This window comes from Thunnus albacares, chromosome 2 (assembly GCF_914725855.1).
Source record: "Thunnus albacares chromosome 2, fThuAlb1.1, whole genome shotgun sequence".
Classification (NCBI taxonomy): domain Eukaryota; kingdom Metazoa; phylum Chordata; class Actinopteri; order Scombriformes; family Scombridae; genus Thunnus; species Thunnus albacares.
In genome coordinates this window covers 18,063,027-18,080,222 of record NC_058107.1, presented here as the reverse complement: position 1 = coordinate 18,080,222, position 17,196 = coordinate 18,063,027, and the positions used below count along the sequence as shown (strand labels likewise).

Below are 17,196 nucleotides of genomic sequence, written 5' to 3'. Positions count from 1 at the left end.
GCCATGCACAACTGAATGGTACAGAAGACAACTTAGAGCAAAGACTAAAAAACAAGAAAGCATGGGTGGTGAAGGGGAATGGGTGGTGAAAAGTCCTCTCTCAAATTGCTCCCAAGATGATATATGGGTTGGCAACACTTTGTAGTCCAAACTTGATCCAGTACAGGTAGGTTAGTTTGAATATTACTCATACCTTTCCGTAAGTTAGTTAAGTTTTGACCTGACATGTTGTGACATTCATCATTATGAAAGAAAAAGGTTGACCTGAGGGAGAATTGTGCTGTGGTCGCTGCATTTATATCCCCAGAAATACATTCCTGGGTTATTACATTAAAGAAATAAGAAGAATATGGTTTACTGGGAATAAAGCCAATGGCATTCCACTGTTCTAAGAGAGCTAAAGATAATTCACTCTGTCTTCACCTCGATGAAAAAGTCTGCACTATTTCTTGCAAAAGTAGCTTTGTGACTGGAGAACTGAATGCAATCAGGAATAATTTATTTTTCCATCACATGGAGCTAATGCAAAGTATTTTTAAGTGGTAGACTCAGATCAGTCAGCAGTCTCATCAGAAATATGAGTAGGGGTAGCCTGCTGGCCCCAGGCGTCTAGTTTGTCATGTTTATTGTGTCACTTGGCAGAAGGGCTTAACCTTGGGAGTGCCCTGGAAGTGGTTGATCCTGCATGTTAGCTTTAGGAAGTAGAAAATAGGGCCCTAAATTACTGCCATGTGTCTCAGAGCAATGGAGGGAGCTCATCAGGGGGAACATCAGCATGGCTTATGTAGAAGTGGGATATGTGCCTTAGCAATGCCTCATCTTCTTCAATTTTCTCCCCTTTGCTTTGTGCTTTTTGCAGGCCAAGTATTATTTCAAAGTACAAAGATGGTTACTTAAACCATATTTTATTGCAGGCCTTTGCATGTTTTGATTTTACATTAACTTTACACAGGAGTGGGCTAGCCAAAATCTATGGATGCTTTCTTTTACAACCAGCGAGTGGCTGTCTATAGTTCAGTTTCATTTTTTGCAGATTTTCAGTAATTTCTTCTATCTTGGATTTCTTATTGAAGTTTTTATACCCCATGACCTCTCTGTTGCAGTATTCTTTAAGAGTGGGGGGAGCTATAGATGTGTGTATCTGTGTGTGCACACATTTGCGTGTACACACACCCCGTTGCTGGGTGTAAGGGCCCCGCCTGTAAGCTGTCCTTTAACCAGTGCCATCCTTCCTGTTTTCACTCATCTTCCTCCTCCGCCTCTCCCCACAGTCCCCTGAACAGTCCCCTGCAATCCAGAGGCCCAGTGCTTGGCAGCCACCCTGACCACACACTGAACTGCCACTTGTTGTGTGCAAAGTCCCCCTCCCCACCACCATCTCCCCTGCTGCCCCCCCCCCATCCCCGCCTAGCTCCAATCCCAAACCCACCCCACCCCAGCTCACCAACCCCTGCCTTATTTCAAACCACATCTCCCCCTGCTCCACGCGGCTTTGTTAGACACTACTGTTCTTCTCTGAATTATCTACCGTGGAATTATCTCTTTCTCTGTATGGCTAGTTTGCTAACCATTTCAATATGGTGGTTTTTGAATGGAGGGTAGGCTCGGTTTACATAGAAAGCAGCTTTTATTTTGTGGTTTCTGGCAGCTGGCTATAGATTAGATTCTTCTGGAAAATTAAAGCTATATAATATAAATCCAGCAGCTGACATGTCTTTACATATCTAAGTCCATCAACAGAGATGTTGCTATAAAAGATATGACTTTGCCTTCAGTAGCCTAATTGTTTCAGCAAGGAGGAGAGATAGTTGAGTTTTGTGAGGTATGTATGCTTAAGCGTTTGTGAATGTCTGCTGCTGTTTCATTGCCACAGTGTCGGCCCTTGTTGTTGCGGGTGACTGAGTGCTGTGTTTTGGAGCAGGAAAAGGAAAAGCACATGCAGACCACACCTCCCCTGAGAGCTGGACAAGGCATTCTGGGTAACAGGTTCAAGGTGGGAACCCAGTAAGGTTAAAATTTGTCATGAGACAAAGTCTGCAATTACTATAGCAAAAATTCCTGCTAGTTGTGGTTGCAGTTATGTCAAATTAGAGGACCGTTCCTCAACTGTAATCAAGCAAAATCAAAGAACTGTAATTTTTTTCACTGTAAGTACACAATGTAATCTTTAGTCTTACTCTCACTCTCACTTTGTGTATTTAGTCTAGTGGCAAACAATGGTGGTTAGCTGGGTTAGCTCAACAGTTACTGGCCAGTCAGCATTTTGTTAGCCTGCTGAGGATGCTGCGTAGTGTCAACCCAGTACTTACAGGTATTTTATGACTTTTAATCATGTGATCAAACTCCTCGTTAATCTGTTTGTATTTCTCCTCAGTGCGTGGGGTGAGGATGAGAGCAGACTCGAGCTCCGGGCTCTCGCCGCCTTTGTTCTCCTTCTTGCTCAATGCCTGCCAGGTCCCACAACCACAGAGATGGACGGAGGAAGACACAGATGAAGGGGCGGAGAGATGGATGGTAGCAAACAGATGACGAAAATGAGGAGACGAGGACAAAGCGACAGAAAGCATAGGGGAAAAAAGGGGGAGAGAGAGGAAAGAAAGGTGAGAGGAAGGTTCGGGGTTTGACAAGAGGTACTTACACACAGTCTCTGTCTGCTGATCATCAGATCAATGTCCTCGTTTATTTTCCTGTACTTGTCCTCAGACTCGGGGCTGTGGCCGACCGAGTCATCTGCGTCGGGGTCTGGGCTGTCACAGCCATTTAGGCCCTTCTTTCTCAATGTCTGCAAACAGAGCAGTTGCACAACACAGTTGAAGGACTTTGGGGTGGGGAACAGTGACCCAGGTGAACAGTTTGGGGGGGGCAAATGGTGATGAACTGTGAGGAGATGCCTTTTAGAATTGACCCTGACAAAAGACAAGTCCAATTAGAAAGACTTTGGAAAACCATTTAGAGCTTTCGTTAACAAAGAGCATTAACTTATTTCAAATGAACAGATTTCTAAAGTAATTTTCACTCTATGAGAAAATTGAGTCTGTTTCTGAGAAATTGTTCTAAAAAAGATCTTTAACCATTACAATGAATCATTTTGGCAGGCTCCATTCTAACATCCATCAACACGGGGTGATGTGAGAATACACTGGCTGCTTTGTGAACAAGTAAACATGCAACTAAACACTCAAGATGGCACAGAGGATTTAATAGCATCCAATAACAACACATAACAAATGATCAAACTCTTGACCAAATGACAAATAATGGGACCTTAAAACCCTCATAATTACACAGGAAAAGTGAAAGTCATAAAAGAAAAAACATTTTAACAATAATGACCAGTGGGTAAAGAGATTAAATTAAGATACGGGAGAGGTTCTTGAGTTCATGCCTGAGATATTATGTACTATTAAATGTGGCAGTTTCTGTTTTGGCCACCTGATGGCCACCTGCCCCCATTAGAGTGGCCAGAAAATAGCAGACGGGCAGAAAAGCTCACTCTCAACTCTCTCACCACCCCCTTAGAGTGGCAGAGAGACAGACAAAGAGAGCGTGAGAGAGAGAGAAAGAGAGAGAGAGCCGCTTCTGTCCTTTTTTAGATATTGTTGACAACCATAACAACAGGGATAAGTTTCATAGCACATTACTGTGTGTGATAGCATAAGGGTATGTTTGCTTGAGCAAGTAGGCATGTACCGATAGGTGCTGTGTTCATTTGCCTCGTAAAGTGAGAGACAAAGACAGAGTGGGAGAGAAGAAAAGTACAGTAGCTGACAGTTAGAGATCTCATCAAAGGCAACCCCCCCCCCCCACCCCCCCTTCCCTCCCCTCCACTCTCTTCCACCCCCCCTTCCCTCTCTCCTTCTGGCTTTAATAAAGGGAGATTAGTCTACAGGAGGAATATCACGGGCCTGCTCCTGTCTGTGCAGTCGTCGCTTCACACTGCGCTCTCCTACTTTCATCTGAAGCTCCATATCAGACAGACGTAATTAAATTTACTTTAGCACACCCTGTATTTGATGCTGATCAAGTGTGTGTCTCTCTCATTCTGTATATGTTGTAGTGTGTGTATGTGTCTGCTGGTGTGAGCGTGTGTCTGTGTGTGGGAGGGGAAAGAGGGGAATGAGTCTGTGTTTGTGTGTGCATGTGTGGGTGTGTGAGAGTGGGTGTTAGCGTCAAGAAAAAAGAAAGAGAGAGACTGAGCAGGAGAGAGGAGGAGGATAGATGCTAAGATAAGTTAATCTCAGTGAACTTCTTCCTCTCATTTGTTTGTCTCCATCAGTACTCGCTCACGGAAGAGATACAAGTGCTAGCCGCTCTATCACAACCAGCAGCAGAAGTGACAGGGAGCGATCTGCCTGCTTAGAAAACAAATAACAATCCAGTCATCTCTCATGTCAGCACAACAAAGGCCTGTTTTGAGTGTGGTTTTAGTGAACTTAGAGGGCTTCTTTTGTGTGTGTGATAACTGTTTGATTCCTGAGGCGTCTCGTGGCGAGGCAGCTACTGTAAGCGTGTCAACATTTGCTGGCTCTCCTCTTCTCTCTCTGAATCCTCACTTGGCCCCTAGAGTGGAAATCTGGAATTCTGAATTTGAAAGCGTCTCTCACATCTTTGACAGTCTTCAGGAAATCACACCAAACAAATCAACCAAGGCGATGCAGGAGATCTGACTTCTAACAGCCCTACAGTGAATCAGGCACTCTTGCTCTATCTGAGGTGGATGAGTCAAAAGAACAAAGGGGTTACAGAGGTTTAGCATGCTGTCTTTTTTGGCAAAGGCGTGAGATGTAAAACTTTTGCTATTTCTTTTGTGTAGTTTCATTCTGGTCTTGGCGATGCATCATATCGAACTGACAAGAGCTGAACCACTGGCCTTTTCCTGTTCACATGAGAATCCTTGCGAGAAAAAGCAACTTTTCTTTCTACTTACACAGATTTTCACCACCCACCGCCACCAGCACAGAGTGCATGAGAGATTCACTTCCATTCTAGGAAGAATAGCAGTGGGGCATTGCTGGGAGCACGGAATGGGGGCTGGGGTAAAGGTGACTCCCATATGGGGTAACTGAGCTGGTGGTCTGGCAGGGGGTTGGGCAATGGTTGCATTGGGTGTTGATGGGTTGCAAGGAGCCAGGGTGTGAGTGTTATATGACTTTGAAGCATGTGGCCCAGGCTTAGCTTTCCAGCAGGGCTCAGCACATCGAGGGTGCGGTACAAGGACACTATGCCACTCATCCCAGTTATGCCCACCTGTTTAAAGACATCACACCTGTTGCCAAAGGCTGACACACATCCCAAGAACCAATCACATCCTCTGGAGTGTTCATACAACCATAGAAGGCCCTCTCGCTCTTGTGCTCTCCACCTCACCACCCCACTGCCCTCTCGTCATCCTGTATATTTTGCCCTTCTCTAATAGCACATTGCTTTATCTGTACCCTGAATTTGTTTTGTGTCTCATGGTAGAGTCATCGTCAAAGAAAAAAGACTAAGAACCAAGCACAGTTTTCTATACTAAACCTTCTATACCGTAACTGTTACAGCTCAACACAACAAAAAATACAACCTAATGTGGACACACTATGAAGTAAGAAACGTATAATCAATGAAAAACACTGATGGAGAAAAGGGATTATAGAACGAAAATGCTACAAACCTACAGCCCACTACATGTGGACAGAGAGAGAGCACATGAGAGTGAAAGAAGGAGAAAAAGTATGACGGAGAGGAAAGACTGCAAAAAAGCTGTGTATGCTTGCTTGGCTCTGTGTCTTTCTCTGTGGCCCATTTGGAGGCTTGCTCCTAATTAAACTCCTTCTTCATGATGCTCCCTCATGACTCGACTTGTCACAGGGCCTGTGTGAAGCAGGCACGGCATAGACACGGCGTCCTACATACTTAGACACCCGTCTCATCAGTACCCTTCAGCTCTTCATACACAGCTAGGCTGGCCTAGACTGGGCTGGGTTAAAATGGACTACAGGACCATGAGCAAGGCTTAGTTAGGTGACCTGAGCTAGATTGAAACCAGGTGCTAAGTGACACAGGGATGAGCTACAAGGGAACTGATTCACATTGTCTATTGCTTGGTGTTATATCTGTAAAATATCTGTATCTGTCTTTGAGTTCTCTGAGCTTTTAATTGCTAGATGAAATGCAGCTTTTACTCATTTCATAGTTTGGGGTGTGGGTGATAACTTCATGGAGCTGTTGAGAAAAACTGTGCAGGGTATTTGGGTGTGAATTCTGGGTGGCCCCAGGGGGTCTGCTAGGGACAGCTGACGCCTGCCCAGAGCTCCTGCCATACCAGGATCCGTCTGCTCGGCATTCTGCCACCCTGCTCACCCTCTCTATCCCTCTATCCGTCTTTCTGCCCCCATCTTTCTGTCTCAGTCTGCTGCTCAGTCTGTCTCTGTCTCCCAGCCTTTGTCCTCTTCCCCTCATTTTCTGCAATAGTACCACATCTCAACAGAAGCTGAATCAAAACATTGTTGGCTTGATGGGTACGTCCTTATTTCTGATAGTCTCGGGCTAGTTGATGGGTTGTGTTTGGATAGAGCTTCAATGCTGATCATTCCCCTCTACAGTTATCTTGGCAGTGGCTGAAGGGTACGACACATTCAATATTGTGTTTATGGCTATTGGCGACAGCCAGGCCAGTAAATGTTTCTCAATGTCTTCAACCCAATGGCTGACAGCATCAGTGCAACAACCCTCTACAAAAACAGCCAGTTTATAATGGGCCTTTTATATCTTTGCCAACAGTGTATGGTCTTCAGAATACACACTATTGTAAGTAAAACCAAGAGTTATAAAAGAAGATAGTGTAGTACCAAGGCACAAAGAATTTTCCCCAATAAATGCAGCAGTTTATGGTTTTGCTATATATTTCAGTATTGTGTGGAAAACAAGTCACTGACAGACAAGCACAATATAAAGGAATTAATAACTCTGCCAATTATGGTCAATCATATTTGCTGTGCTGTTGAAATATAATAAAATGGCACTGGAATAAACAGCTTTTGTCTAGAAAGGTCTCAGCCTCTGTTTGTCAAAGTGTAAAAAATGGTAGATAGCAGACTGATTAACACTGATCAGAGAATAATCTCATACACCATGATAGTATGCCAGTAGTGCACACCTGCTATCACAATGTGTGGGAATGTGTGTAGTTTATGTGTGACCACAGGGTGCACAGTATGTACTTGTATGTACAGTTAACATAAAAGGGTTCCCAAATAATCTTTTAGCAAATGTCACCTAAAGCTAGGGGCTACAATAATTAAATTGTAGTTCACACAGTATACAAAAGTCTGAATGGCATACTAAAGGCTTAACCTAAAAAAATATATATATATTTTCTTTCATTGGCCTTTACACTAATTTACAAACCTAAGATTTAGATCATCATCAAGGTGACAAAAGGAGGAAAAGTTTGGAAAACCACAAGACAGCAGGGAGCTCCCTTGCTTTTACCAATTGACAAACTCAATTTCGTCAGAGCAAATTGGTAAGGAGCAATGTGGCTCAGTGTCAATAGGGGTGAGGCAGTGGGGAGAACCATTGTCCCTTTCCATCACAAATAACAAGATGGAGGTGGCCATGAAGTGGACCCGCTGTGGATTAAGACCCCCCAGCACCGCTGCACAATAAGCACACTCGGGGTGGCCTTGCTGGCGGCAGGGATGGGCTAACAGTATGTTTGGGATGTGCTCTCATTCTTCTTATTTCTATTTCTTTTTCTGTCTGCCTTGCTCTCATTTTTGTCTCATCCCTCACTCTCGCTGTCTCTCTTTCTCACTCTTTCTTTCTCTCTGCTTTTCAGAGTGGAGGGAACATCAGAGGGATCAGGCTGGCTTAGCTTATTGGAAGCAGATGGCAGACCAAAGGCAAGAAGGCCACAGTTTCATGAAGCGTGGTTTTAACATGCCAGGACCATGTCGAGGGGCATGCCCATGGATGATGGCTACATGGTGTGTGTGTGTGAGTGAGCATTTGAGGGGAGATGGTTGATTTTTGTAGGTTAGTGATCTGAGGAATGGGACCCCCAAATCACAGTCTGCCCCAGCCTGTTTTTTTCAGTCATCATCTGTGCATCCCTATGCACTGGTTGAGGCGACGTTTGAAAAACTATCGCGTCAATGACTTTTCAGTGATTTGGTGGCTTTGAAGCCCCTTACTCCTGGTGCCCTGCTACACTATAATCAGGAATCAAAGGCTGGCGCCTGGAATCCATCATCCCTGGGCAAAGTGGTTGTGTGTTGCTCAATAACTCTGCCTAAATGTGTAATTACTAGCTGTCTAGTGATAACTAGATTGACTAAACATAAAAAGGGAAAGAGTGAGACCAAAAATAGACAAAATGTGTTAGAGTAAGTGAGAGAGACAGAAAGTGAGACAAAGAGAAAGGCTACTGTGCACAACAAGGTTCCTCCACATATCTCCAAATTGTGGCATTGTGATGGTGCATGTGCTAAAATCATCATTAAGAAGAGCCCACTGCAGACGAGAGCCCACTCACAGACAGTCTTAGCTAGCCAGTACACAGCATAATACCAGATGGTGCAGTGCTTCCCATATGGAAGAGACACACACTAAGCACATGTCAGAATCCAACACTGTTTGCTGCAGCAGCATCCCAGCCCTGGGAACAAAGTGGTCATTCAGACTAGTCACTACACTGTATAATTACCCAGATAGACATTATGAGACACAATGCCAGCTCAGTGAAACTGGATAAAGAGGGCACTTATGTCTGCACCCTCAATCTACCATCTTTCATCCTGTCTACACACCAGTTGCATAATACATCTCTATTCAATTGATAGAGAGAGAATGTGTCTATATGTATTTCTGATTCAACATAAAAATCAATTCGCCAAGGCTAAATCATGTATAGAAAACACTCTCATAGTTACTTTACTTAGATACACTGTAATGCCATCTGAGCATTTTATGCAATGTCACAGTCATGACACTATGTGACTGCACTGTGATATTATCATTTACATACTTTAAGTTATCATTAAATAATAACATTGTAGCCACAGCAAAATGATCCCAGTTCTCTGAGGATGGCAATGGGTGAAACTTCAAGTCCCGCTTCAGCCACCCTCTATTCCTTCTTTGTCCCCCCCCCCCACTAATCATCACTTATCGTCTTTTGTCTCTCTGTCTCTTATCGCGTGGTGCCACAGCAGGAAAAGGGAGCCTGAGGGAGGCCTTGAGTAACAATGACCAGCCGGTTGACCTCTAAAGTGTGACCTTGAGTTTCCAAACCCTGCCCAAAGCAGCAATCATGGCAGGGGAGGGGCTGAGGCCAGGGGGGACGCTCCAGGCAGGGCAGGGAATGCCATCTATAAAAATAGATCTTCATTATTCTGAATTTTCCACAAATAGTTTCAAAGAACAAGGCATCATTTCATCTTAATGGCTGGCGTGAATTGTTTTGGGCTGTGTAGTGGAAAAGCCTTGCCTTTTGGCAGCATGGCCTCAGAAGTGGCCTGCCTCTTTCACCGCTCCACACCACAGGGACCACATATTGGCACATTTCAAACAGTCTATTTTTAAAACCTCCTTTTGTTGTTGTGTGAGTACCTCAGACTTCCGCTTCAGTATATTGACCTTAAAAAACACCTCTGACAGAGTTCCAAATGCTACTTAGTTTCTTGTTTGAGGTTCTGCTTTTCTGGGCAGCGGGTGTCTGATGTGGAATAAAATGCTGAGCCTGTAGATTACATACATTATCTGTCATTTTGTTTTTAGCCTCTCTTATAAAGTGAAAGAGGCATATAGTCTATAAAATAGGAACTCAGTAAACTTGCTCTCTTTATGTCTGAAGCTGGCGCCGCAGACAGATGTGTCCTAGTGCGCCAGCCTAAAGTTTAGAACAGACGATGTTCAGCTGTGTGTGGAGGCTGACTTGGTCATATGAGGGTGACACCTTTCAGGGTTTGTCACTAGTACCATAGGCTGACCTGCCAGTAAAAAATCCCTTAAATGTACTGACATAAAGGATCTAACCTATAGATGTAAGATAACACAACTTTCTTTCCTGATATGTTTTCTCTGTTTTTAAAAAAAGTTTCCAAAACAGGGAGTGGGGGGGGGGGGGGTGAATTTAATAATAGGCATCTTTATCCAAGGGACCAAATGTTTAGAAGCACCGCAGGGTCTCAGACCGATGGTCTCATGCATGTGGTTGCTGAGGGCAACTCTTCATGGTTGATCCTCAGAAAGAGAGAGAGAGAGAGAGGGAGACGGAGACTGAATGAATACCCTGACACTTCGCTTACTCACTCCTCTGTTTCAAAAACAACCCCCACCCTCTCTGTTCCAAACACAGGGAGGGGAGAGAGAGAGAGAGAGAGAGAGAGAGAGAGAGAGAGCGAGAGAGAGCAAGAGAGAGAGAGAGAGAAAAAGAGAGAGATGCCTATTCTTCTACCCTCTCCCAGCAAGGACCGCCAGCTAGGCAACTATTTTTAGCTTCACCACACACTATTTTTAGACCACTACCAGTTTTTGAGGCATTTATTAGAAAAAGAGTACATCAAATAAAAGAGAGAGGCGGTGGTGGTTGTTTGGGGGGAGGTTGTGCTTTATTTTGACCATCCAACAAACTAGTTTTTATGTGGTGAATTCGGAATACGTTGCCAATCACATGGAAGTGTTAGGGAAACCTAGTGACTAAAAGTGAACACATTTAGAAGAAACCATATTGCTTATATCTTTGCTCTCTACTTTTTGCCTTAATACTCTAACAACGTTATATCTGAAGCTCCAAGTCCAAACCGATGAGGACGTAGCGGGTGTAGGCAGGAAGTGAGGAGGACAAAGGCATGCCTCTGTTGGTGGGATTCATGACACTTTGAACACCGAAAAGTGTTTTACAAGTATGCAATATGTGTTATCTTAGCTTGTTTGTTTTTACCACCATTTATTTGTGAACTCTGTAAAATAACTCCAGAGCCAACTTTGCCATTGTTGTTAACACAGTGAACATAAAGTATGAACGGAAGGTAGAGGTGTGTGAAAAATTATCGACAGTGGCACTATTTCTCTCGCCTGCCCTTCTACGTGTAATTAATATACACTCAACACCATATACTAACTAGCAAGACACTTTTTTTTTTTTGAAGATGTGCTCTACACGGGCTGTCATCAGTCTTTATTTTAACAAACTGCTATACTGTTAGCTTGCCAATGTCATAAGGTTAATTTACTTAGTCAGTCAAAGCAGCTTCAGACCTTAATCCTCAGCTCACAAGGAAAAGCAAGCCATGTTGTCGATCTCTCCGCCGCTAGTAAACACTGAAGCACTGTGATCACCGTGGCAACCCCACCCCTTACTTCCACCCCATGTCACACCACATGTACCCTATCCTAAAACCTCAAAAAACCTCCACACAAAATTACTGTGGACAACTGTAGGACAGGAGATATGATATGACTCCCTTATTTCTCTTGGATGCTGACACATGTTAAAGTTGTAGAGGATAAATTAGTGACGGCATTCAAGCCAGAATAATTATAAAGTCTTTGAGAGCCATGAGAAGAAGTCATTCAGTGAGCTGATCAACACAGAAAACTCCTTAAGGCTAATGTTCTCCATGCTGTTTAGAAACCAAATAAGCACATAGAATAGCACACATGCTGGAAAATATTTTCACAAGAGCGAGGCAGAACATGAGCACACTGGCACTTCAGAGAGGGAGATCACATGTCCTGTTGACTCGCAAGAGTATTATGAGAAAGCAGAGAAAAAGGCATAAAAGTTAATAAAGAAAGAATTTTTTGAGGTAAATTAGTCTCCGTAGTATTTAGAATGTGTGGAAAATCGTATTTTATTGCCAAATGAAACATTGTGCATGGCATGCAGTAAACTTATGTGGATATGCTACTGTATATACATTACTCTTCCTCTTTTTGCCGTCTCTTAGACATACCTGCCTGTTTCACGTTCTCTTTGTGTTTCTTTATTTTCATCTCTTCTCTTCCTCCCCCCCAACCCCTCCCTCCAGTGGACTGTCACTGGGCTGAAATCACACCTGTGCCTCTCACACATCTCAGCACACGGGTGAAACATACGCCGGGTGAAACATGGTGAGGGAGCTTTGCTGAATCTCATTAGCCAAGCGGGTAGTCATTAACAGAATGACCTTTGGAAATAATTACCAGCCTTCCTCCCTCCATCCCTCTTTCCCTCCCTCCTTCTCTTCTCACACTCATCCATCCCTCTGTACCTCCCCTTCCCCCTCTCATTGAGTAGTTCCTTCTAGGTGAGGACAGAGGGAGAGAAAAGAGAAAAGAAGGGAGGGAAATGAATTGAGGATAGATGGGGAGGCAGGCTTCTGCTGCTGCTGTTTAAGATTACAGGGTGAGCTGAACTTTCAGATTAGGTTAATCTGCTGGAAATGGGATTGTTCAATAGCCTTTCCTCTGGCAGGTAGGCAAGCAGGCAGGTCAGCTCAGTACCAAGAGCCATGTGCCATACCATGTGATACTTGAACCAATGGCATAAGAGTGTGCTGTGCTGGCTGAGGTCATCACAATGCCGTAAACTCTGCAGGGTTCAAGCCAATTGTCACCATGTACGTATGCAAGCATACACCCATGCAGTGAAGTCATCACTTACATGCTCAATAGATTATACTGTATAAGCACATACTGTACACACCTATAGCATCCTTTGCCTCCTTCTACTCATGTATATCCGGGTATTAAGGAGATATAGCACCCTATCACAGCTCACTAACTAACCCTTTACTGGTTTCACAAACCTGTGTTCTTTGTTTCAACAGAGAGGAAAACAAACACATTGTGGAACAGGGATTTGGCACAGCCCAAGTGTGTTGTTGGATTTGGGGCCGTTCAATCACACAGCGAGAGCCAGCCAACACCGCTTAGGTTTGAGCTTGATCTCCAATCATCGGGAGGAGAAAGAAAGGACTCTTTCATATGCTTTTGAAATGAACAACCCTCATACTGGCATAATAAGTCACCAATAAGAGCTCAAAGTGATTGTTCTTCAGGACAAATAAAAAGTGAGGAAAAAGGAGAGATGGATCTATTTTCTTGTCATTTCCCAACATGGCTTCCCATTCCTCCTCTAATGTCGTTCACATGTCCAGGAAACCGGCCTGGCAGACAGCGAGTATAGGAAATCTATCTGCGTGTTTGACTGTTTTATCTGGAGCCAGACTCAGAGTGTACTGTAGACCTGCCAGGACGACACACTTGGACCCCGCTCGGACATTCAGGGACAGAGGATCTGCCTCTGTGTTTGCTCTCAACAAGCTACCAGAGACTACATGAGCTTAGATGTCTCTTTGAACAATTAGCATTTAATTGATTGTGTAAAACTTGTTTGTGTAACAGCTGATAATGCTGTGCAGTACATGTTTTATTACAATCTCTTGTGATAAAAGGGGAGTCTCTGCATGTGTAGATACTACTGTATCCGACATGACTACACGTGTGGCTTGGGATTAAATGGAAGCATTCAAAACATAAAACAAAACAAACAAAAAAAACATGGCCTTAATTTTAATCTGTGATTTGAATTGCCACTTTATTCACGTGATTATTATGGGTTTCTGATCATGCATTGTGAATGTGATAATAATAAATAAATAACTTGTAGCCATTTTGATTAGTAATGCCTTTTTTGTTTTACCACTTGTGCTTAGAGGAAGGTTAGCTTTGGTGTCTTGGTCTTTTGCTTTCACAGATATTTGTGGAAGTGTCATTCCCAGCTGAGGCAGTTTTCAAGTGAGTCATCAAGACCTTCTTTACCACTCCTCTCCTCTCTCTGACTATCTATCTTTCTCTCCCTTTCTATCCCCCTATTTCTGTCTCACACACACACATACATCTGTTGACCCATAGTTTCAATATAAAGCAAAAAATATTCTGTACGTTCAATGAAAAACCGGATAAAAAAACAGAAAGACAGAAATAGAGAAAAAGAGAGGGAGAGAGAGAGAGAGAGAAAAGCCCTCCAGCCTCTTGTAAACATGCTGTAGCTAGAGAGGCTGTGCAACGCTCTCAGTGCCACTCTCTCAACAACGCTAATTATCAACCAAAGACATGCTAATTACATAGAGCTTTATTGCTAATGTAGCAGGCCTCTATGCCAGCCGCCCACACTCTGAGCTCCGCTCCCCTACCTCTACCTCTCCTCCCACTACACCTTCAGGCACAGCAGCAACAGAGGGAGAGAGACGCATGCATTTCTGTATACTTCTAAAGACAAGAGTGTTCTACAAATTTGAAATTAGATATCACATATCAGATGTCATATTTAAGGTCTTATTGTTCCTCTGTGGGGGAACCTAGATTTCTTTGACACCCCTAAATCCAGCCCTTCATTTTGTTGTTGACCTCCCCCTTATCATCCTGCCATCTCAACAGGAAGTCCACTTCGCTCCTGCCCCCCACCCTCCACCCCCCAGCTCAACAACCCACCCACGTTCCTGCACCTGTGACGTAGCCTAGCAGCGGCACACAAGGCTCGGCAGGAGAGATCCGAGCCCCGTTCCCCTCGCTCTCCCTCCCTCTCCACACACCCTCCTCCAACCCATGCTTAACGTGCTAGTGTCAGCCCTGTGGCCAATCCCGTTAGCACGCTGCAGCTAAGGCTGAAGGCCTCTTCAGATCGATTTCTCCCGCTGTGAGTCGCTCAGAGAGCACAGAGCCTGAGTCCTCCAGGGATCACAGTGTAGGTAATGCTCCACAGCTCTCTCCCCCACTAGGCTCTTTAGCGTCTTCCCCTGACACGGCTGTTTACACGTTAGCCATCCTCTGCTCTCTAATGGAGACACAGTTAAAGAGAGAGCTTCAAAGCAGGGAGCTCTCGTCACAGGCACTTGCTGAAACATGTGACAGCTCTTCATCGGGTTCAGCTGGGGCAGGCTAATACACTCACTATACAGTGGCTGAAGGGCTTGGTGCATAAAGGATACCAGTACTTATAGCACACTGGGGGATATGAGTGGATGCTAAATGGGTTAATGTAAATGATATAATGCATAGAGGATTATTTTTTATCCCTTCTGATATACTTGGATACGATTATTGCCACAAACTGTGGCAATTCATATGGATTTCTAATCAGACTTAAACTAAGCTCTGGGGACACAGAATAGAAATAGCTTTGCTGTTTATTTAATGTTTTACAGTTGCAAAACATATTGTAGCTCTGAGAAAACTGATTTCATGTTTTGAAAAAGATTCTAAGCTTACAAAGTTTCAACCTCAGTCACATTAACAATTTAAAAAAGGCTCAATAATATGAATAATAAGAAGGGAATAAGAGCATATACTGCATTGCAAACAAAAGCTATTATGCTGATTTATTTGTGCTTCTAAATACTGTCCATGATAATGCAGCCAGTCCACTCTCTTTGCTTTCATCATTAAGGTTAGCCATATGTTGAGTGCTGTATCACTTGATGTATGAGCTACATTAACACACTACATATCTGACTGCACCAAATGGGGATGGCAATGGAACGAAAGCAATGATAACAACAGCAAAGTGCCGTTAAGTTTGTAATATATGTATTTATGCTGTTTTTTTGAACCACTAAACATAATAGTAAACGTAATATGAAGGAAGAGGTAATTATACAAAGGGAATAATGTTAGGCCAAATCTCTTCCAAAGCAGAAGACATTTGATATAAATGTGCAAATTCAAATGGTTTGTAGTCAGGGGCAGAGTGCCATCTGGAATAGCAGGAGTGTTCCCGGTGGGCCTGTCCACCCGTGGGCGGGCAACAAGCCCAGCAACACCATTATGAAAAGATAAAAACATGTCCCATGCTGTTTGATCCGGTGTTAGACTGGCCAGCCAGATCCATAGGTGCGTGTGTGGCAGGAGTATACATTCATTACATCTCATTGGTCCCCACTTTTCTTTGGTACATTCTGTCTTTTTAAATGCTGAGCTGACAATGACAGACTGATGGTCTTGTGCATAATTTGTGACCGAGCAGAACTACCACATTAACATTATGTTGCCATCAGGTGCCTGTTTAATTACCTACTGAGCATGCATGAACAATAAAAACAAGGGAGAACATATGGACACATTTGAGATATTCTATGACCTCTAAGTCGCCGAATAATATACATACAGTACAGTATAATGAAGATATAATAAATATATAATTAAAGCTTTATTTAAATATTCTAAAATCTAGGCTATGTCTCTAATAATTTCCTACTTGTGTTTAAATTGTGAGACAGTGGGTGGAGTTTGTCTATTGTGAGTCATGAAACAGACTGTTTTAATGATGAATTACAGAAAACATGTATGAAATGTGCAGAGCTTCAATCATTTTCTCTTTAATGTAATGTTGCAGGTGTTGAAATGTCTAGTTTTTTATATTCAAATCAGTATAAATATCATATTGTTTCAAAGAATTCTTGTAACAAGCAGATAAAGAATACTGAAATACTACACATGACATTTTCATATAGTTGAAAACTATTATTTATTCAACATTACTTTGTGGGACAGGTGCAGTTTGATCAGCAAGCATGGCGTGAGGGTTAATGTGTGTGTGCACAAGAGAAAGGGATAAACTCTGCATGAATGCATGCATGTCTGTGTGTGTGGCCCACCAGGTTTGTCAGATCTCCAGTGTGAATGTTACATAACAGGTTCACATTGAGAGCTTAAGGATCCTGGAGGGTGCCAGCGTCATTTCCTGCTTTATCTACCTGCCTACTGGTTGGCCTGACAGTGCTGTTTACGATCACCTAGAGCCACACTAGCGACATGTGTCCAAAGCGAGTCAGATCAACATCCTACTCTAAGAGCCACATCAATGGTGACAAGACACCAGGGGCAGGTGATTACACACCACACGGTGTCTGAAAGGTCCACATCAATGAGAGGCTACCTCTTTTATGTTGCAAAGTACACACAACACGAGGCAATTTAAATAAACAGGGGAAATTAATGAAATACTGTAAGTCTTAAAAAAAGTTTTTTAAAAGTCAATGATACTTGAACTGAACCCTTGGGGAAGACCGGCAAACTATGGGAGCAATTATTTCTTGCACTATGTTAGGTGTTAAGACCAAAAGAGAGAAGTAAGGGTTGCTGAATGAGTCACAAATGCTGTAACCATCTGTCTGCTTGTGCGTTTCTGTGTGTTTGCATGAGTGTGCGTGTGTGTTCCCGTGCATC

General features: G+C 43.3%; 1 protein-coding gene across 12 annotated transcripts in view; it reads right to left on the bottom strand.

The window, feature by feature from the left end:
* Positions 1-17,196, bottom strand: part of mef2cb (myocyte enhancer factor 2cb) — a 75,988-nt gene that overhangs the window by 13,222 nt on the left and 45,570 nt on the right. For 5 of the 12 annotated variants that reach the window (XM_044369550.1, XM_044369574.1, XM_044369568.1 and 2 more), the window contains 2 exons: positions 2,639-2,782; positions 2,310-2,447 (listed from right to left, as the gene is read on the bottom strand). In XM_044369550.1, coding sequence (XP_044225485.1) covers positions 2,310-2,447; positions 2,639-2,782 — 282 coding nt within the window. The remainder of the gene's footprint in view (positions 1-2,309; positions 2,448-2,638; positions 2,783-17,196) is intronic. The other 7 variants (XM_044369586.1, XM_044369618.1, XM_044369593.1 and 4 more) reach the window with 2 other exon arrangements.